At 38.5% G+C, this 23,682-nt stretch overlaps 1 protein-coding gene across 2 annotated transcripts in view; it reads right to left on the bottom strand.

The window, feature by feature from the left end:
* Positions 1–19,057, bottom strand: part of FGF10 (fibroblast growth factor 10) — a 76,829-nt gene extending 57,772 nt beyond the window's left edge. Inside the window, exons 1-2 of one of the 2 annotated variants that reach the window (XM_015242118.3) lie at positions 17,077–19,057; positions 16,287–16,985 (exon numbers count right to left, since the gene is read on the bottom strand). In XM_015242118.3, coding sequence (XP_015097604.1) covers positions 16,287–16,623 — 337 coding nt within the window. In that variant the 5' untranslated portion in view covers positions 16,624–16,985; positions 17,077–19,057. Of the gene's footprint in view, positions 1–16,286 lie in introns of both variants that reach the window. The other variant, XM_006207704.4, reaches the window with a different exon arrangement.
* Positions 19,058–23,682: the final 4,625 nt, after the last annotated feature.

Below are 23,682 nucleotides of genomic sequence, written 5' to 3'. Positions count from 1 at the left end.
CTCTCTTCTCAAATTACTATAATCCCAGCACTCAGTTAACAATGAGTCTTAAGGAGGAAAAGGAGTGAACTCCATAACACTCTAAATTAGGAGATGCCACTGTCAGCCTCAGCTTGGAAAAAGTTCCATTACCCTAAGACATAACAATAAAACATTTATCTATTGTTTACAACTTCATAGCTTCTATTACTGTGAGAGAAATTAATTTTCTGTAAGAGGAAATGCCACTTTTAGAATCATGCTTCTCAGGCCTTAAAATTTCATGATATATAAACAGTCATGATAATAAATTTTAGGTGGGTTATACTATTATGGAAACATTTTGGATGTGAGAGGCTTGAACACGGGCTATTACATGAATTCTATCCAAAGAGAAAGATGATAGATGACGTAGGGTGTAGTTTCAAAGAGAGCCTAAGTCCAGTAACCAACATACTTACAGACTGAAATATTTCAGAGAGTATGACCTGCTTACATTGTAATTATGCTAATTAGCTATTTATTAAATAGATATTCTATCATCTTTAACTATAAGTTGGTTTAGTATGCATCTTCAGGAGAGTGGCTCTTGGATCACTGAGGATTGAATTAACAGCCCAATGAACAAACAGACCACCTTTATCGGCAGGTTCTGCATCAGACAAGCAGAACCTGCCTTTCTTTGCTCTTGTAGAGCCCAGCAGTCAAGGTGCGATGCATAAATAAACTATATTTTAAAAACTGCTTTGCAGATATGTAGTCATTTCAACTTGTCATCAGTTTAGATTCAACTAAAATTTGGGTTTCCATTATGAGCCTAATACCTTGCTAGACATTTTTACATACGTTATTTTAATATTTATTGATCAGACGAAGAATCAGAAGCTGAGTCCTCTCTCAGTCACACAAGTAGTAAGTGGTGGATAAAGTGTTGGAACTCACATCCATTTGAGTCCATGCTTAGGACTTGCTATGATGTTACTGCTTTTGTCAAATCATTCTTAATTTGGGCCACATAAATCTGCCATAGGTTACTGTATTAGTTTCCTTAGGCTGCTGTAACAAATTATCACAAGGTCAGTGGCTTCAAACAACGGGAACTCATCCTCTCACGGTTCTGGGGGCCAGGAGTCCATGATCAGTTTCACCGGGCTGAAATCAAGTTTTGGTGGGGCAACATTCCCTCTGGAGGCTCTTTAGGGGAGAAACCATTCCTTGCCTCTTCCAGCTTCCAGCTTCTCGAGGCACACTTCTTAGCTCATGGACATTCCTCTGTCTCCAAATCTCTCTCTCTTTGCTTCCATCATCAAATCACCCTCTACCTTCTATGTGTGTGTCAAAACTCCCTTTGCCTCCATCTTATAAAGACATTTGTAATAGTACTTAGGGCCTACTTGCATGATCTAGGATAATCTCAATCTCCTCATCTCAAGGTTTTTAATAACATCTGCAAAACTTTACTATACAAGATAACATTCACAGGTTTCAGTGATTAGGACCTGATATGTTTGGATGGACATCAGCATACTACAGTCCACCTTCTGGACTCCCCAAATTTACATCCATTCCATATGTAAAGTATATTCACCCAACATCAACATCCCCCAAAGTTTCCACACATTAAAGCATAAACTTCGGTCCAAAATCTCATTTAAGTATAACAAACTCAAAAATCTCGTCTCATCACCTAAATAATCTCAATCAGGTATGGGTGAGACTCTGGGTATGATCCATCTTAGGACAAAATTCCTCCATGTCTCTGGATCTGTAAAACTGGAAAATAAGGTATCTGTACCCCAAGTACAATGGTGAAACAGGCGTAGTACAAGTGTTATAAATATTTCAATTACAAGAAAGGGAAACAGAAAAATGAAAGGAAGAAAAGAGTCACCAGTCCCAACCAATTTCAAAACCCAGCAGGGCAAATTTCATTACGTTTCAAGTCCTGGGACTAGTCCTTTGTGGCCTGAGGGTCCTGCTTTTGCACCTGTTGTTCTGCCCTCTGTGCTCAAGGCTCTGCCCTCACCATGATCCTACCTTTTCCTTGAAAGCTAGCATGCATTTGCAGCTGAAAAGTTTCATCAGTCTGTTTCCTGCTTGTAGAATTTGGAGAGTCTGACAGCTTTCCTTCATTTTGTCCTGTCTCAGTTTCTTTCAGTGCCAGCAGGCAGTGTTTTTGCTGATACAATATTCTCAAAAACTTTATGCGTCTCATGTGTATGTCACAGGCATTCATGTCAGTAGACAAGAAGATCCTCCCCAGATCATTGATAATCTCTATTCTTGGCTTCAGTTGAGACGGCCGAGGCAACCCAGGTCACATGCTTCATCTTTTCAGCACTAGCATAAGGCTATCCTGGAACACCATTGGCCCTTTCTTTAGAGCATACTTTCCTAATACTGAATCTCCTAATTAAGCATCTTTTGCAAACTGGTTAGGCTGAGAATTTCCCAAATCAAGTGTTGGTTCCTTTTGCTTAATGGTTCTTTCTTCACGTTATTTCCTTCCTCTCACATTTTACTGTAAGCAGCAAGAAGAAACCAGGCTGTACCTTTAACACTTTCCTTGAAAACCGCCTCACCTAAATTTGTAGCTTCACCACTTACAGGTGCTGCTTTCCACACAACTGTAAGACACAGGTCACCCAGGTACCTGCCACTGTGTACCACGGACTGCCTTTTCTCCAGTTTCCAATGTCAGGCTCCCCATTTCCCTGACCTCTCACCAGAAGCACTTTTAATACTTGTATTTCTACCAACACTCTCTCTGGGAAGATGTATGTACTCTCTAAGATGACACAGGCTTCCTCTACCACACGCTTCACTTCTTTCTGAGCCCTCATCAGAGAGTCTTTAATGTCCGTAATTCTACCAAAAGCATGTTTAAGGCAATCTGGGCTTTTTCCAACGTGTGCCTCAATATACTTCCAGCCCCTACCCATTACCCAGCTTCAAAGCCACTTCCCCATTTTAGGTGTTTGTCACAGCATCACCCCACTCTGAGGCATCAGAATCTGTACTGGTTTCTGTGGCTGTTGTAACAAATTACCACTAACTTGGTGTCGTAAGACACTAGAAATTTACTCTTTCACATGTCTGGAGGCCAGAAGCCTATCATCAGCCTCATTGGGCTCACATCAAGGTGTCCGCAGGGCCAAGCTCCTCCCATAGACTCTAGGGGGAGAATCTGTTCTTCTCCTTTTCCAGCTCTTACAGCCATGTTCCATGGCCCTTGGCTCCTTCATCTGTCTTTAGAGCCAAAGTGCTGCATCTTTACATCTTTTTCTCTGCTTCCATCATCAAATTGCCTTTTGCCCTCTATGTGTGTGTAATCTCCATATTTCTATTTTATAAGAGAAAGTGATAGCATTTAGGACCCACCTTGACATTGCAAGATAATTTCCTCTTCTCAAGATCCTTAACTTAATCACATCTGTAAAAATTTTATCATGGAAAGTAACATTCATATACTCTAGGGATTAGAACCTGATATCTGCAGGTGACTATTATTCAGCATGCAATAGTTATTATCTCCTAAAATAGGCATACTCCTAGAATCTGGTCCTTAATCTAGGATACGAGTGTATTGAACAAAAATATTTTAATAATTTTATTTAATAGACCCATTTCATAGATTAAGTTTCTGGAGCCAAGATAAAGTAAACGATGAGCCGCAGATTGCACACAGATGTTTTGGCACAGCCAAGACTATGAACCATGTCCCTTTACTCCCACTCTTCTGCAGTACATTCTTCTTCTCTAAATGAATTACCAAGAACTGCTCATTTCTTAATTGTCACCAAATTATCCCAGGACTGAACTACAACTCTGAAACCATACAAAACTGTCTCACAGTCAGCATTTAAAAGAGACTGCATTTTAAAAGAAAGTGCATTCATCATGTAACCTTAGGCAAACTGGAGAAATATGGGAAACAATCTGATTTCAAGGATTACACAAATTTCCATTCAGAAGTTTCTATGAACGTAAGTACTTAACATTTTGTTAAGTAATGAGGCCTGGCCTATCTTCTAAGTTCTCAGAACTGTAGACTTCAGAACAATGAGATTTTAAAAGACAATTTACTTCAACCACATTTTTCAAGTAGGTAATATGTCAATCACTCTTTCCAGACCAGGTGACAAAACCAAGAAAGTCTGAGTGTCTTGGATCAAGAACATGCAGTTAAAAGAGCAGTTTAATCTGATAAATATAAAGAGAGGACCCATTATATGCCAGTCAGTGTATTAAGGGCTTGCATATAAAGGTCAGGGTGAGACATACAGATCTCACCCTCAACAAGCCTTCTGTGTGTGAGACTAAATGGGTAAATGAATGAAGTGTGAGATTGTGTTAAAATACTAAATATAGGGTTTAGAAGTGCAGGTTTTGTGGGGACAACAGAGTGATCAGGAAGGTTTCCTAGTGAAGACATCTCACTGGGACGTGAAAGAAAGGGGATGAGGGCAGGAACTAGAAAGTTGAGCAAAGCCTGCATGTGGGGGAACAAGGCATGTCCTGGAACTAAAATCAACTACTCAGCATGTCTATAATGGGGTGTATAGGAATGAATGAGGGGGTTGGGGGGTTGGTAGGGTACAAATTATGAGGGCCTTACATGACACGCAAAGAAATGGAGACATTATTCTGCAGACACTGGGAAGAGATTAAAGTATTTAATTGAGAAATGGCTTGTGTAGCATTGTGCCTTACACAGACCAGAATGGCTAAGACTAGGGTGATAATGTAATGTATCAAATGGACTTTGATAGTGAATAGGGTGCTATTAATAATAGGCCAGAGTAAGAGGCACTTACTGAGACTGACCTAGGCAAATCAGGACAGAAGGTCACCGCAGCTGAAACTGGCCTAGGTCTGAATCCTTACTCGCTTAGGCTAACTGTGTAACTTCAGTCTGGCATCATAACTTTTAGACTCAATTTTCTCATCTAAAGATAAAATGGGAGTAACAATGACTATTTTACCCATTTCACTGACTTTTTCTGACTCAATTAATGAAAGCATTAAAGTGCCTTATAAACTATAAAGTAAAGTAAGGTGGTATGTATCACTGTTTAAATTTTTTATTATCCTGTGACTTAAGGATCTTTTCCAAAAATTGGACAATTAAAAATAACACAGTAGTCACAGCCTGAAACGGTAATAATAACTAACATTTTTTGAGGTCTTAGAAGTTGCCATATGTATCCCAAATACTGGGAACATTTACAGTCTCATTTGTAAATCTGCAAACTCATCTGTAAATTTGCACTCATTCTTCCAACAATGATGAGGCTGGTGATACTATTAGCCTCACTTGAACAGCTGCACAGATCAAGACTCTGGGAGCCATTTGTCCAAGGCGACTACAGAGTGCTATGCAGTTTTAGAACCTGGGTTCTCCATCAAGTTCACCTCCAAAGCTCATGATCTTTATAGTGGGTGCAGTTGCATATATGCTGCTGGCATCCAGGTCCTAGATTGTTTTTAAAATACCTAAGTATACTCTTGCAAGAAAATGAGCTGTAGTCTACTTTGTTTCTTTCCTTTATCACCTAAACCAAGTAAAATTAAGATTTAGAACATGAATGACAAGAAAAAATATACAACTGGACCAAGTAATATTGATGCCTCAGTAGCTCCCTTTGGAAATCTGCTGCAAAACTGCAAAACCCCTTCCCAGTGATATGTGTGAGTTAAGAACTTCTGCAGGAGGAGACAGTTTAAATGTTTAAGTAATGATCAGTTAGCAAATCAGGAGTGCAAAAAATAATGCCATTTGGTTTAGATCAGAAGTACTTTTTATGTCTCTAGCATAAAATTAGTTCTGTTTATTTTTTAATTTTTTTTTGGCAGATCAAGCTACAATTTTAATACATGTAGGTTATGTCAATTACTCTATATTTATACTCTTTCCAAATATTTCTCTGATTCTTCTTTTTTTTCTTCACTTCAAAAAGTAAAATAAAATAAAGAAGGCCGATTTTAAGTGCAAACTATGTAAGTGTATAAATAATGCAATACTTCAGCAGAAAACTGAAGTCCACAAATCTAAGGATATTTACATACTTCCCTCTCACATGATGGCACTTTCTAGTGTATTTCACTTTGTATTTCATGACACCCACCAATGTGTAAACTCTGCTCCATCCCCATTGGCCTGCATTTGTTCCCTAAAAACTTCATGTAAGGTTCTGTGCCCACAGGCTTCTCTTCCTTCTTGTAGGATATTTGTACTCCTCTCTTCTTATCTAAGTCTATCAGGAGTCGCTTATCCTCAGTGTGACCCTCTCCATGTCATTCATCCCTCGCTCAATTACAGGTTGCTGTTTACTTAAATTCTGTTCTGCTTCTTTGGAATTTATTATAAACTTATATTATCTTCCAGCTGTCTGGGAAGATCTCCTGTCTCTATCTCTAAACTGCAAACATTTTGAGAGTATGGGCTAAAAAGGTCACAGTCATGGGAGGAGAAACAAGAAACTTAACTACAGAATTTAATGAGAGCTGAGCATCTGTGATCATCCTGGTTCAAATCTGTACCTTGAAATACAAGATTTGTTTTGAAATATTTAAAAACTGAGTCATTTTTATTTTTTCCTTTTATGCGGTAATCTGTCTTCTTCCACTTTCCATGGTTACCTGCTTTTGTCCCTATTTTTTGATGTTTTTCTTCTCCTTTACAGTTGTGTCCTTGAATACATTTGTTACCTTCTATTCTTTATTTTTAACTCTTCACTCTATCCTCAAGTTATCTGCAATTTCTGAATGTCTGCTAGTAGTCTCTTAATGAATCAGACCTCTACGCTTCCCCCTAACGTCAGGATATTATGGATACTACAATTCCAAATCTTTTTATCTCAGATGTTCTAATATTTCTGTTTTAAAAAAACACCAAATGTATTCCTCATTCCTGCTTCTTTTTTCTATTCTAATATTTTTAGTTCCCACTTCATCAAATCATCTGCTGGTTGCTTTCCTGATGCTCTCCCTTGAAACAAGGGAAAACATCACATTTACTACATATATATATATACACACACATATATATATTTTATATATATTATATATATATATTACTCATATATACATATATAATACTCATTTGATGAGGGCACCATTAAGCTATTACAAACATTAATTTAAACTCCAAACTTCTCACCAGACCCCAGGCTCTGTGTGCATTTCCTGTGCTTCTTGGAGGAGGCACCCATTTCTCCCCATGCTGCTCCCTTCCTCCTACTTCCCATCTTCAGAAGGCTTCTCCAGCGTAGCACAGTTCCCAATTGTTTTCTGTTAGAGTACACTACTTGTTTCTTCCATACATTTACCCCGACTTTTCATCATGTATCTCTTTGTTCACTTGTTTATTTTTTGACACCATCTCACCACCATTTGCTCTGTGAGAGCAAAACCAGCATCTTTTTTCAGCATGCATTCAAGTGTCAGAAGATAGCTGACACAAAGCAGGCATTCAATAAATTTCTGTTGAATGAATTAATGATCTTATTTAATCTTTATCATGGAGGTAAGAGGCAGGAATTGTTAATATCCTTGTTTTACTGATGACAATTTGCCCAAGTAACACACTATTGTCTGGCAGTTTGCAGCATCAAATGCACCCACATCTGTTTCTTCAAAGCTGACTTTCGATCCAGGTCCATAGTTGTAATCACATTTAACCAAAGCCCGCATTTTTAACCCCTCTACCCTTCTGCCTCTTTCGCAGGAACTCAGATGTAGCCTTCCTTGCTGTGATACCATGGCTGCGATTACTTCTGTGGGATTCCTTCTAGATCACAGGTTCTCATTTCAGTTAATTTAACATCCAGTCAAATGCCAGGACTTGGGTTATATTTCCCTCACACCTTTCTTGTCATGTCACCCCTTTTGCAGTGCTACTCATTAGCCTGATCTCCTTCTTGAGAGTTCAAAACCCTTGTCTTCATCACTCCAGCCAAGCATCGCCTCCTCTTTTCACAGCCTGTGTCTAAATGCTCTGCGGCCTCTTTTGCTTTTCCTCTGGCTTCTAACATTCAAATTCTATGTTCTTTACCATCTCTCTTGCTTCAGCTGCAAGATATTTATGTTGTTTCATTCATCAACTTTTTATAACACAATCCGATTAACTTCCCTAGCACCTTTTACTTTCACATTTGTGAAAATCTTCTAAAGAGATGTTCTCCAAAATGCCCTAGAAATCTGGTCTACTACATTGCTAATTACTGTCATTAATAACATTGTAAATTTATCTCACTTTAGACCATAAATAGCATATAAATTAGTGTCATGTTGCAGAATATTAATTTTTATTTTAATAGTTTTATCAATAAATCAAAGCTATTTAGGCTTTGGGAATCCATATCTATTTATCTATATAATCTGAAACTAATTGTAAAAAGAAGCTTGGCTTTTAATTGCTATTACAGTAAGACACTAATCTAACATATGTACATAGTCAGATTCTGCACATAATAAATATAAATCTAATTGAGCTATCAGTGCCAAAAGGTTCTTACTTTAAAGAAGTATGTGAACACACATATGCTCTGAATTCAAATTCTAACTTCCGTCACTGTCTCAATATCCTTCTAACAAAGCTATGTGCACTTCTATATTTGGTCAGCCTGGAGTACACATGCATGTACCTTTTACATTTTCCCCCTTTGTTAACCAGTATTAAAATGAGAACATGGGTTTCATTTTAAAGAGCTACGGTTGTCAGGGGTGTACAGAGAAGTTTTATAACCTAAATGAAGTTCTGGAACTTAGAAATATTAACGACCTCCAAATTAGCATTCATCTTTTTGAAATAAATAATGATTAAAGTAGAAGAGAAATAATTATTTAATTTCCTAAATCATCTTCACTTTTTTTCTTTTTATAGAAGTCCAGACAAAGGCAAAGGGGTCAGAAAATTGACAAAGTACCTAGTAAGTGTTGCCTATACTAAAACAGTTTATAGGAGAAAGGTAAAATGAACTTGCACAGAGAGTTACTGGAAACAGAATATTTAGCCTGAGGGGAAAATGCAGGTTGATGACTTAGTAACCAGACAATCAGCCTCCATTCTCTGAAGGTGCTTATTCCTGGTTTGCCCGCTTCACTAAAGGTAGAGCCATAAGCAGTGCTAGGATAAGGGAGGATTCACTGGGATTCAAAATGAGAAGAGGCATCTGATGGAGTATGTTGAATTTGCATTGCTGAAAAATTTTATGCATCGAACATAAACTATATGTTTTCGATGCTACACATCCAAAAAGTTCTAGGCTGCTGTCTCTAAATGTAACACGGGATACTAAGACGCTAATAGATGACTTTCCCTTGCTTCAGTGGTATGTAAGTTTAAAAACCAGGGGAAATTGAAAAAAAAAAAGAAAACAAGAAAAGGAGGAGAAAATAATGAAGTGGGGAAGGGGTGATAAAGTATCAGGGATTCAAAATGCCACAGATGGATGGTAGTTTAGATGTATAACAGCCTCAAGGCAGAACTGTTAGAAAGAAGTTGATGGGCCTTGAACTGTAAAGACTCCATGAATATGTCAAGTTATCCTCAAACAGGGGCAGCACCTCAAAAAAGCTTCAGGATGAACTAACACGTATGTTTATCATAGAATATGTTAACATAAGGTCCTTGAAAGAAAATAATAATGATAATATAAAAATGCCTTTTGAAAAAATGTTCTTAATTTTAAAGTTAGGATTAATTTATTAGAATTATTTAGAATTAATTTTTGAGGTTCTTAATTTTGCTATTTAGTATTAAGTTGCCGTTAACCCATACAATTCATAATTAAGTTGTAGTTGTAGGGAAATTATTAGGTTATATTTACTTGACAATTACCTGAAGTTAGGGATACATTAACTTTATACTTTACCTCTTCTATTATGGTTAATTAAATGATTCATTAATATCTTAATGTCATCATCCATTGTAGGAAGCATGCCAAACATTTGAAAATTCCCCATCAATGATAACACATATATTGACAGATTAGATATAGGTAAAGGTAGACAGGTTTAGGTTGAAGAATTATTAGGTGAAATATAAAATGAGGCAATGCTTTACTGCCAGCACTATGAATCTATCAAATGGTAATTGGATGCACGTGTTAGCAGCAGTAAACAGTCACTGTCCAGTTGTCCACCTTACATGGGAATCTACTCTGAGTGTCGTCTTTGATTTATTGTCCCAATTAGAACATAGCGTTCAAAGAAAGAACACAACTAACTCGATTTAAAAGCAAGGGAGCCTTTAAGACCATTATTTTGTAGATGACTCGGCTCCCTTTTAGATCTCTTGAAACCTTCTATTTGTATAAAATCTGCACTAATTGAATACTTGGTTTTAAACTGATTCTGTAAAGCATCAACAATTTTTATTCATTATATAGTATCAAATTGTTGTTGGTGGCTTCCCAAGATGCAGGTATATCTTCTTACACTAATATTAAAGGCACTTTCCTAGGTTATCACTTGCTATACCAAATGGCCAGCACAGGTTAAGGTAATAAACACTGAAAAAAAAGTGCCAACTTTGAAAAGTAAACGTTTTTAATTTGCAAAACCAAGTAACAAACACCATTTGTCAAGTGGCAAATATAAATGATCTTAAAACACTGTAGCATACATGAAAAATTAAGATACTTCTGCATAAACAACTTGAGATAAAGTGAACTTCACTACTTTTCTAGACTGTAAGAAAACTGTATTAAAATTGTATTAATGTAAATCGTATGCCCCATTTTACTGGAAAAATTAAAGGAGAACTTTAATTTCTGGGAAGGAAATGCTAATATTTTACTTACATTAAGCAAACATCAACTATTAATGCTGACAAATGTTGGAACAGTAATACTAAAAATGTCATCTGAATTACTCTTCATTGCAAAGTTCACAGAATTAATGTTAAGATAGATTAAAATCACTTTGAACTAACACACATGTATTACTCTTTCTTCTGAAGCATAATAAAGAAATATCATTTGTACTACAATTTTGGATAAGCATACAGACATTTAAGGCTTAGGAAAGATGTAGCTGTTCATAGGCAGCTCATAACTGTGAGAAACATTAGCTCTATTTCAAATGAGCCGTCAACTTTTTTCCCAACATTTTGGCTTGTGGAAGGTCAGACGTTTGGATAATAAATGAGGTTTGCCTCTGAACATTAAGGTAATTGTGTAGGAATTTAAAGTGCTCATTCATGTTCTACTATAAGTTCATTAAACACGAAAGAAATGAATTGGAGTAAGGCTCTTCTCTCTAATCTGGGTAGTAAAAATGTAGAAGAAAAATGAATACAGTGGGATTTCCTTCGTTGTATAAGATACAATTCTTCTTTTAAATTCTGTGCTTAAACATCATTTGGAAAACACCTGTTTTTAAAAGGTGGTCCGTACCTTTGGGTAATAGATTGCTCAAATACCCAAGCCCTAGAGAGTGGTGTCTCCGAATCCTCATACTGCAGTATTGGCATGTGATTTCTGCTAAGTTTTTTCTTGAGTTTCTTCTAGTAGATGGTTATAAATCAGGTTTATGAAGAGGAAACTCTCTATAAGTGTGCATTTTGAATGGATTTATGATAAATCCATCAAAGTGGAGGGTCCATATGGTAGGAATGCAGTAAAGGAAACAGGACAGTGTCATGTAAACATTAAATACAGTGCCTTCCACCTTCATAAATCCTCAATCCTCATGATTAAATGCTGCCAGTTATCAATTATGCAACCAAACTCCAGAAATTACCACAATGTAAATAAGACACCAGTGGGAGCTATAAGTTGTTATATACGTTATCTTCCCAGGAAACTGTTGTATATTTATTAAGAGATAATATTTGAGTCCCTATTTTCCTCAAAAATTATGTTTTTACTTTCTTAAACTTCCTACAATAAGCTCTAGTCATGATTAAAAAGTAATAATGCAAATTTTTAATACAAGACAATGATCTGTCACTTTTATGCAGTGAAGTACCTTTTTGATTTGCTGAGTCATTTTAAAGCTTTCTTAATATATATGTAGCTTTATGTCTCCAAGATTTTGCTCCTTTTAGAATCATAAATCAGAAGTTTCTTCAACAGCCCAATTTCACACTTGTATTTACAATCAAATTATTTTATTACATGTGGGAACAATTAAACATTTGGCCCTCAGCTGTAAACAATTACTATATACGATGACATTCATGGATTTTTCTTAGTCATGTATTTCTAAAGTCCTCTGTGAGACTGATGTATGTGTACATTGTGTGTCCACGAGCAATTATATTATCAAACATAATATCAAAAGAGATTTCACACAGAGAATGCACGAATATGGTCTGCTACCATGTAGCTACCTGCAATGATACCTTTAACACTTTTCAAACTGTTCCACTGTCATTTTATTGCCAATCTAATCTCCTTCTGAAAAACAGCTGGATAGCAAAAACCAATTAAAGATTTGGATAACTTTTTTAGAGTTTTGTAGTGCCTACTTCTAATATACTGACGTCAGTGTTCCCAGTAGCAGAGAGACAGAAGAAGTAAGTCCTGGTGCAGCCGGACTTAGGCCTGAGTCCTAGCTCTGTCAGTTTCTTGTTGAATGGCCTTGGGTATTTACTTTTTTTCAGCATTAGTTTTCATCTTTGAAAAGTGTGGATAGTTCCATTTAAATCATAGAACTATTATGAGTGTTAAATGAGGTATATATTTAAAGAAATACAGCACATACTGCATACTCGGTACATGCTGATTTTTCTAATGTCGCCCGTATTCCTTTCCTGGAAAGACTCATAAGCACTGTGGCTTTCCATTTAGAGAATATCTTTCCTTGGCTGTCTCAAGTTTAAGGATACATTATCTTTTCACTAGACTGCCCTTTTCTATAAGTGACAACTGTGGGAGAAGCCCACAGCTGTTTTACTCACACCCAAAAATAAGTCCACCAGTCCCAGTTGCAAGGGTATCTAACAGCTGTATCCAGCCTTTCCAGGAGGCCAGAACTAGAGCTGAGTGGTAATGTTTCAAGGGCAAAAGCTCTAGATGTAAAGAATGATAAAACAAACCCAAATGAGCCTGAGCATATCTAGTGACAGATACACCACAGCTATTCTAAATTATTCAAGCTTTCTCAGACTTCTAGCAGGAGAAACATAATTCATCACTGCTCCCTTTATTCCACTTTCATATAATGGCAAAGAAGCAAGCAGAAAATACCCACTCCTAAAAAATTGTAAGAATCACTCAAAACAGAGTTTCTTTAGCACATGTAATACTTTTAGAACCATCCAATTTCTGGGAACCAACTTTGGAGGCAGACATTAAAAATGATTTTGCAATGCTAATGGTTGATTTCCTTACTTCTCTTTTGTTAGCAGTTTGCTGGCAAAAAGCCAGTAAAACAGTTGTTTAATTACCCAGGACATCACAAACATGTAACCTCTTAGATAAGCTGTTACTGTATTTTAGCAGCAATAATACTAGAGTCAAAAGTAACAAAGAAAATTAAGCTTCAAATAAGCAAACCTCAAAAGAACAGCTTTGTGTACTGAAAAAAATTAATAACTTGTTTAGGAAAATATTACTAAAAATGTGGTTTTTGGACAAGGAACTGACACTCTTCAGAGGTTAGACACCCTAATATTTAACAGGCTACCATTTGGTGGGCTGGCTGGCTGGCTACCCTATAGGCATGGCAAAGTTTGTTCTCATGTAATTATGCAACATTTAGACAATATCTTAATGATACCATGTAGTTCAGCTGAATCAGTCCAGCTGGAAATTGTAGCAGCATTCTGATTACCTAGCCACATGTGAAATTAAAGCTTTTTCAACCTCTATTATTCACTTGCAATGCCTTGATACAGATGTTCTTGGAAGGACTAAATTATTTACGGTTTGACATTATTTAACAGAGTAAGCCCTACCCCCTTTCATTTTCAACTATTGACTAGGATTGCATTACTTTATAAGATATTGTAATTTTTAACAAGGACTATTAGTTACAATTTATCATATGGAAGATATATTACTATATTTTGGACAGTTAGGCTGAGAATTTTCCACACTTGTTTTTACGTGATAAAAGTCATATACTTTTCTCTTTGCAGATAATTCTTACCATGGAAATATATTTTAACATATACCTTGGAAACCATTTTACTAAATGATTATTTTAGTGATCATTATTTTAGAAAATAGTAATTTAACTTGCATAAACAAACTACTGTAGATTGGTCCTTATATCACTTCATAAAGACATTTAAAATACAGCAATAGTAAAATCAAATTAGTGTGAAAAATTGGCTGAAGGTTAATGCTCTGAAATTTTATTGTATTTCTTTGAATTATCTCCATGAACTAAAAATACAAAGAAGAATTTCAATCCCTCTGAATTCCTTTTTTTTAGCTCCCAGCTCACTCTTCAGTAAATATTTGGACCACTTCTTCCCTATCGTACTACCTGGATGATACCACAACTATTTGTTTTAGAAGTGAACAAAAGTATTAAATGTTTAAATCAACAATCATAACATCTATACATTGTATTTAATAAATTCAGGTAACAGATTATTTTTGAGCAAAAAAAAAAAAAAAAACCACATCATAAATGACATTATTTCAGCCACCCGTGTGATTCAGAATGGAAAAAAATATAGGCAATGAACTATTTAACCTCTCTGGTAATAAACATCAAATGGAATAATGGAATACTTTAAAACGCTTATGCAAATATTTTTATTACTTGTATACATATTGCTAATTTTAGCAAATGAAAGCAGCGGCTGAGGAGGAACAGAAGTTAATGTTGAATGTATGTGAGTCCTCAAGTAAGAAAACTAAGTCTTATGTTTTGTAAATCTTTAAAAAGATAATGCTAAGTTCTGGTTAACTGTCCTTCCCATTAGTAGCACATACCTTCTGGACTAAGGAGTCTTGAAATATATGACTCATGTTTTTAAGTTAACTGGCAAATATATACTTGGAATTCCCAATCAGTTGACACAAAAAAGTCCCTTGAAAAGATGACTTGGAAGTACCATCGAGATAATACTAAATGGTCATTAAAGATATTTAAATGTCATTGTCTACTGTCTTCAGTGTGCCATTACACAGCCTCAGGATCCTTTCAAATAGCAATCAATGGAGGATGAATAAGTCTCACCGCTTGAAAGTAACTAGGAAAGGAAGCCAACAGAGTAATCTGGCTTTGCTGGACTGATTCAAGAAGAGACACAATGTCCACCCCTCCTCCTGTAGTTCTCCCTCCCCCTACCCAGCCCACATCCCTGCAAGAAAGAAAGACGAGAAAGCTAAAAAAGGAAAAAAAGAGGGAGAAAGAAAGGAAAAAGGCAAGAAATCCAAAGATCTGGGGCATAATTTGTACTGAGGATAAAACCTCATCCTATGGGGTAAACTACAGCGATGGAAACAGACTTATGACTTTTACTTTGAAAATAAAAGAATGACAATGAAATTTGTGTGAGGTCTGTGTGACTCCAGTCCCAGATGTTTACAATGCTGTAGTAGTATGGCTCTGCAATATGAGAGGTTTCAGAAGGAACGAGTACAACAGGACACCACAAAGCAGCGCATATGCTGTTGACAATGCAGACATGGGCATCATGTTACCAACAGAGAAGGCAGGCAGAAGACAAATAGCAGCGGTGGTGCCTGAAAAGCTAACTTCATGGGCTGCAATCACTCAAACCAACATGAAGGAACCCCAAAAATCAAAACCAGAAAATTGCTTTTTGCTCCTATCTAGAGGGGTGGTGGGGTAAAGGGACGCAGGCAGGGAGACAGTGAAATTAATTATCTTTTCTTTCTTAAATAAAGTTCCCATTAAAGTCCTTATAATTGACAGTGGATAATTATTTTCAGCTTGAGGAAACTGACTTGAAACTCTTAGTAAGATTGCCAGCGAAAGGAAACAAAATGTGTTTACTTGAGTCACTTCCAGAAGGGAGGGAAAGGAGACCTTGGGATGAGGTGGGGAAGGGTGATGGAGCCAGAGAAGGGCACCTATGCACTGCAACCACTCTTGGGCGCCCTGTGTGATCCCGCGAGTGACAAGCCAGAGAGACGGGGTGGATAGGGTGGCGAGGAGTGCGGGGTGTGGAGGGAGCGCGCTGAGGGGAGGGAGTGCGGCAGCACAATGTATTGTGGAGGGGGGGTGATTTAGTGTGAAAGTATCCCACTTAATCATTTTACAGGGGTTGGGGACGTAAATATTTAGCTGGCCACATCTGGAACAGATTTCTCCCCCCCGTTTGGGGTGGGGGTGGATAATTGGAGGGAAGGGAGCGCGCATTTGTTACTTACTGTACGGGCAGTTCTCCTTCTTGGTACCGCTGACCTTCCCGTTCTCAATCTTGAGAAAGTACTTCGTGAAAGAGAACAGCTTTCTCCAGCGGACATCTCCTTGAAGGTGATTGTAGCTCCGCACATGCCTCCCAGCACTGGAAGGAGAGGAGAAGGACGAGGAGGACGAGGAGGAGGAGGAAGAGGAGTTGGTCGCCTCTGGTGAAACCATGTCCTGACCAAGGGCTTGGCAGGTGACAGGGACGGAAGACACCAATAACAGCAACAAGAAGCAGCAGCAGCAGCCGGGCAGGTGGGGAAAGGCTGAGGCACAATGTGTCAGTATCCATTTCCACATTGTACTGAAACTCTCGGCACTGGAAATTGTCTCATCAGAAGGAACATACTGGAAGGGTAAGACCTGGTGCGAGGCGAGGAGACAGCTGGAGGTGGCGGCCGCTGGTTAGCTCCCTCTGGGCTCGGATCTGGCCAGAAGTGAAAGCACCAACATCCATAACTCCTCGGAAGGGCCGGCTGCCTCTCCTCGCTCCTTTCTCGGATCCACTGGCGCGCGCCCCTCGGTCTCCGGGTGAATGTGGACGTGGGTGGCCGCAGGAGCAGGAGCTGGTGGTGGCGGTGGTGGTGTGGGTTACGCTCGATCTTCACTTTCCCAGGAGTTACTTTGTTCTCTTCTTCACTACGTTAGATGCAAAAAAAGGTCTGAAAAACAGATGACAGCACGGTGAACAAAACCCAGAGGGGTTGGGGAGGGAGGCTGGGGGAGATATCTGCGCCCGTTTGCGGTTGGCACCTTCTGGTTCTCCTCCGCAGAGCCCCAGTTTGCTAGCCAGTTCTAGAAGTGCGTCCCTTTGGAGTTGTCAGAACTGGAGGCAGCTGCCCGGTCGCGTTGTTTTCTTCCCCCTCTTGCTTTCTCTTTTTGGTGGTGCCTGTTGATTTGAAGCCTCCAGAAAGTCACTTCTTGTTTAGGGGGGATGGCGGTTGGTGTTTTGTTTGGCCCTATTTCCCTCCCCCACTCCCTTCCTTTGGAAAGCCCGCTTGTAAACAGGTTGAAGCCTGGAGTCTAAATGTCAGTGATTCTAAGCCAGAGGTGGGCTTTGCCTCTGCTGGTCAAACCTCATTTGCAGGGGTGGAGAAGCGGGGGGAGGGGGTCAAACGGCGGTGGGACATCTGAAACCCTCCGCTGCTGGGAACGCCAAGGAGAGGGAGGGGGGAGGGGGCCGGGAGCGGGGAGAGCAGGGGAGCGAGGAGAAGGGAGCGCGATGCATCTGCACGGAGCTCGGGGGCTGCGGGTCCCTTCCTCCCAACCCGGGCAGCCGCAGCCTGCAGCCTCTGCCGGCGCCTTCAGCTCGGGCTAATTGCTGCGAAAGCGTCCTTGTGCTCGCTGCGCTGGGCACCGGCGCGAGCTGTATCCTCAAGCTTTCCGGATTTCGCTGTCTTCCAGCCTACACCAGTCTCCTCTGGGGAGCCCCTTTCTCACTTGTTTTCCAGCATAGGACTTTTTTTCCCCCCTTTTGGCAGTGTAGTACTTGAGAGCCACCTGGAGCCTGGTGCTTTGCTGACTTTTTATCCCCACTCTCGCTCCGAGGAGGGAGGCTGAGGGAGAAAGCAGAAGATGCTGAGGATAAACCCTCCAAAGCAGCAGATTATAAACTGGTGGGATCGAGCAAAGAAAGGGAAGACATAATTAGCTTCCTTTCCTCCTCTTCTGCCAGCTTCCAAGGAGGTCTTTGCTTTAATGAATCACTGATTCCTCGCTTCCGTTGCTAAAGTAAAAAGTTCACACTTTGGCCCTCTCTGCCTTTTAAGCTCAGGGAGATTTATCACCACCCTTAAAAGTCGCCTCTCTCGGTGCAAATGAAATCAGGGACCGAAATGACCGATTTCTAATTGCTAACAAGGGTCGTTTACAGAATAACGCGTGCACTTCAAAGAGAACTCGCTTTATTGAGATTGCGAAGATTTACCCTTACGATTTGGCCGAATATTGTTTTCTAGCAATTTCTTTTGCGCTTTGCTATCAAAGGGTGTTTTCTTTTTTCTGTCTTCAAATTTAATTTGTAATGGGCCCTACTGTACAATATACTTGCACCATCAGTCTCCCTCTCTTTCTTACATTCACCACCCCACGACTCCTTCATTACTAATACACTTGCTCACCTCTCAGGTACAGACAGAACCAAGTCCCTGGCTAGGAAGTCTTTGCCAAGGATTAAGAGGCACAAAGAAGGAGATACTGTGATAATCCGTTCTAATCTGAGTAAGGGTTAGTAGAGAATCTCTTCTTTAAAAATTACTCTAAGCTAGGGAAGGCTTGACTGGAAGAAATGCCTAAAGGTGTATGGGTATAAAGTACTTCTGTTCTGTAAGGCAGCTGGGCATCTGTGTTATATTGAAGCATATGAAATTGCCAATGTTTTGTGGCAATGTGACCTTCAAAAGTGGCAATTTCCTATGGTTCAAACTGATTTTTAGGCAGCTATTAAAAGAGGGAGAATCACTTCAAGGTGAACTTGGGAGTGTCACCCCTGCAACTGTAATTCGGAAGGAACTAATGAGGTGAGCTTGTATATATGGGACAATCCAGAATCTCTACAATATGCGTTCGGTCTCAGTCTTCATTGTGAACAGGAAAAAATACAAAGAAATAAAAAAAAAATCTAGCTTTCAAAATGGGCATTGGGAATGATTGCCTAATTATGTTGTTTACTGACCTGAAAAATAACTTTACATGCATGCTCTTACATTTCCCTGTGCATTCAGAGCCTTTGAAACAGAACCAGTTAATACTAGAATCAGGATTTTAACAGCATTATTTATAAACCATTGCAATGCTTATTCAGAAAATTTTGACAATGTGGTGAACACCACAGTAGATTTTTAAATTTAATATAATTAGCTCTATATTTCTGTAGCTATTAATTGAAAAGTTAAGCAAATAAAGAGCATATGTCAACAAGTCTTGTTCTTTCACTAAATCATGGATATTTAAAAATAAGCTCACAGGGCTAATTTCAGTTTTCTAGTTCACAGGTTTATACCTGAGCGGACAAATGCCTGAAAAAGAGTGTAGTGTTTCTAAGGGATTAGAGTTTCAGCTCAATTGTTCAGCAGAATCCAAATGTTTGAACTGACAACTAATTAAAACTATGTTTCTCAAAAAATATGTTTGATGAAACCATAACATAAAGTTTCCCATGAAAAGTTACAAAACACAGGAAGTTATAATTTTGAGGTTTCTCTACATTGGGCATAAACACTACTGATGCCAGCCTGAGATCCTTTAAATGTTTTTTGACTCACAATAGACATCCCCCTCCCCCAGTCTCAAAGGTAGATTCTCTCTTTCACACACACACCCAAACATTACATCTACCAAATGTCCTCTCCAGTGGAAGAAGCTGTTCAGATCTTAAAGCTAGAAGTTTTGTGTTTTAATTCTGTCCAAAACGGGAAAAACACATCTTCAAAACTTCCATATTAAAATCTGGTTGCAGCAGGTGCAGTGTTTAAAAGTTCTAGAGCCCTTTCGCCTCTCTGCCGTACAGCATGATGACAGGAAAGGCATTTACAAAACAGCCCAAAGGAAAAGCTGACATAGCTTTTTAGATTATATCTCATTCTTCTTTCTTTTTTCTGTACAGCCTTTCTTTTATAGGACAGTTGAATCCCTAAATACTCCGCTGCTTTGCATTGTTAGGTCACCTCTTAGGTTAGCCCGAGAAAGCCTGAGAAAAGTTCCACAGGAAAGATGCACTATTTAACGGAATTCAATCTCTCCCAATAGATTTGAATCACTAACATAAATGTATGAATGTAGATTATATCTCTGTAATGAGGCCTGAATCATTCTCAGTTACTTCAAAGGACTGAAATTCTACCTTCCTTTTTTAGCAGCAATAATCAGGTCTTAATGGATTCCTTTATTAATTGTTCCTCTGCAGCGATTGAAAAGGACAGTACAAGCTTCAGATTAGAGTGGTACTAATTCTAAAAGGCTGTTTTTCTCTTTTTTCCAACCTGTGGAAGGCATGCTTTCCTTCTATGCTCTAAACATATCCAGCAATGTTAGGCTAAATCTTTATTAGGGGAAATAGATGTGGCCTTTTGTTAAATACGATGTCTTGAGAAATTATTGAGGCTTTTAAAAGCAAGAGCATGGCAGCAGTCATGAAAGAATCCTAAAATGTGGCTATTTAACTTCAGAGAAGCAGTTTGCATATGTGCCAGAACCTCCAGTAGCTACTCTGAACAGTTCACATTTTGAGTGTGTATTTCCTGGATTCTTTACGTTGCCTGGCACTATCTGTGGTTCAGTTACAAGATGCGTGTTCTATTATGTGTGATGTTATTGGCAGTGTCAGTAAGCTGCTTCAAGTAATACTAAGTCAGGTCAAAAGTCAGCCAGGCTCGTCTACAGAGTAGACATGTGCAGGCCTCATTTTTGAAGTCTGCGGTGCAGCCCTTATGAGGGTGTGTTCCAGCCCATTTTTTCTTTTGGATACAGACAGTGCCAGGTTTAAGACATTGTTGGTGTGTGCAGCTGGCGATGATGCTTTATAGTCGTGGTATTTGGGGAAAATAAAATAGTGGCGTCTTGTTTGTTTTTAACTAGGGCTTTCAAGCGAAAGGAAGAGAGGTCCTGCCTTACAGAGAGCAGCGCAGCACTGCAGGGCCGGTGGGAATCTGAACCATAACAGAATCCCGTGCATTCGTTTTACAGGTGAATAAATGGATGCCCACATCCCGCAGTGGTAGAACAGAGTCTGGAACTCAGGGGTGCTGGATTATAGAGTATGGGCCTCATTTCTGGGGGACACCTGTTTTGTCCGTTTTCCCTTTCCCCTGCTCTCTGCTCTTCTTATCACTGACCACTTATCACTCTAATGTCTGAGATGCCGGGGGCGGAGGGGGGCGTGATAAGAAGGGTTAGGAGGCCTTACTTATGGAAAACCAATATTTCTTTGCTGCAATAGATTAACCAGAGAAAATTAATGAAATAGTATTGAATTATTAAGGACCAGTTGATTAGCTAAATAAATAAATAAATAAATAAATTTGGCAAAAGGGGCTATTTTATCAAAGTCTGTGAAATGAACACAGTTAGAAAGCATTGTATACACAAATTTCCAGAATATTCAGGGAATTTTTAAAAAACATATAATCTGAATTTGTAAGTTTTCCTCCAGGATATTGATGAATTGATCTAGAAAAGTAGGTTTATAATTTAATTCTGCTTTCTGTATTCTACCATTACATTTCCATAAAGCAGTGTGACATTTCAAAGCATAGGTATTGGCTTTAACAATTTTTTTGCAAAATTTTCAATGAAGATAAAGTTTCTATTCCTAGAATTCAAAATGATCTCTTATTGAGAAGGAAGAATTGCCACGATGGTGAAAAGGATCTTTTAAAAGGAAAAAAAAAAACTCTAAATAAGGATGTTTAAATCATATAATAAATCACCAAAAATTCCTGGAAGCTGAACTCTGCATCTTGGCACCAAACACAATAAACATATTTCCACAAAGCTGCTGTTGTCTCGTCCCAACTGATGGTAAACAGAACCTTCCCTTGACAAAGCTGTGAAGTCTCTGAAGAGTCCTGTTTGTTTTCCGTGTTCTCAGCTGTCCCTTTGTAGAGCTGTGCCTTCTTCCACTCTAAGCTCTCTAGGTTTCTTAGTCCTGTCGCCTACATCGAAATTTTAAACAATCTGATCTCAGTTATTTATGTTTGTGAATTAATTGGCAGGTCATAGTGTTTTCTTTTAAAATTACAGTGTCTTACAACAATAGACATTTATAGTGTGTTCGTATCTTCATCCATTCACTTCATTGGTTTTCATTCAACTAATGTTTATTGATACCTATTCTGTGGCAGCTGGGCATTGTGCCTGGTGCAGGATTTTACCAATAAGAGCAATTAACCTTGTAAAGAGAATGAATGAATGATATGAGACCTTTTATTATTTATGGACAGAACAGGATTATCTTAGGACTCAGAGAGCAAATGGAGAAATTGGGAAGAGAAAGAAGAGCCTCTGAAATGCCTTTCTGGATGTTCTACTCCTTACAGAAAGAACTGAAGGAAACTGTGATTTCTATTCTCTGGCTTCACAAAGGATCAAAACTCCATCTTTGGCTGCTTTATGGCCCTGGCACAATCCCTCACAATTTCTCCTGCGTTCTGGGGATTTGGGCTGTGTCCTTTCTGCTAAGTAAACCTGACTTGCTTTCTTTTCTTTCTGCTCTCAGATTCCTGGATGCATATTTTTATGCTTTCTAGCTTATTATTTTAATTACTTCCCAGTAAGAGTTCCCTAATCCATCTGCTCCCATTAAAACATACATATTATCAAATATAATTTGACCTGATACCCATTCTCCCTCCTTGATAATTTTTTTTTTCTCTGCTGAACTCTGTGCATCACAAGCATCACTTGGACAGATGACTTGCAGTTAGTTTGTCAGTGGGAGAATGGGATCTTTAGAAAATCTGAGAACTTCTGGGTATTTCTTTTTCATCTCCTCCTTTTTGTTTCAGTGTCACTTTTCTGGCTGTAGCTTGGTCCCTCCAATTCCATCCTTCCTGCTAGATGACCCCTCCTCCTGGGCTCCAGCCGTCCCTGGAGTTCCTGTAGTATTTCATTCCTTTGCCCCTTAAATGTGCAAGGAGTGGTAACATTGCCTCTCTGTTGGTTCGCATCATCCTTTGCTTGTTATTTTCACCTGCCTGCACCTCTATAACTAGTAGTTTTGGTCAAGTCTCTGCACATGAATCAATTGGGGCAAATTCTGGGTTTTAGTCAGGACACCAACTACAGTATGCATCTTCTGTAGTAAGTAAGAGTGTATGATAGTAGGGGTTTTGTATGTATGCAGAACTCCATAGGGGAGTGTAATTTTATACAAAGTGCATTGGGAAGCATCTAGTGCTTGCGTGATGTGCTGTATTCCCCTCATTGTACAAAGATAATGACACATGTCATTTGCCCTCAAGAAATATAGAATCTAGTGCTGAGTTTTGATTGATTATTGCAGAGGTTTTTTGATTTAGTGGATGATTTAGAAGTCCAAAATTAAATAGATTGCAAAGTTCAATAACATACTTTTACATAAATAACTTTAGAAAAGGAATTCAGTAGAGTAGAAATTGTGTTCATAAATGATACACATTTGTGGAAAGCTGTAGTAAAAGCTCTCTATTAAAATTAACTTTCTTTTCTGTTCACTATGCAAAATGTAAATGTTTCCAAATATACATTTTTACTAATCTTTAAAATCATTTTTTTTGTGAGTAAATTTGTTATACTGACCTTTGTTTATAGTTTAGTGTAGAAGGAAGTAGGGAGATTAATAATATTATTTTCTGGCCTACTTTGTTTTTACTCTGAAGACAA

The sequence above is a fragment of the Vicugna pacos genome, chromosome 3, assembly GCF_048564905.1.
Source record: "Vicugna pacos chromosome 3, VicPac4, whole genome shotgun sequence".
NCBI classification, from domain to species: domain Eukaryota; kingdom Metazoa; phylum Chordata; class Mammalia; order Artiodactyla; family Camelidae; genus Vicugna; species Vicugna pacos.
This window is presented reverse-complemented; position numbering and strand designations above follow the sequence as displayed.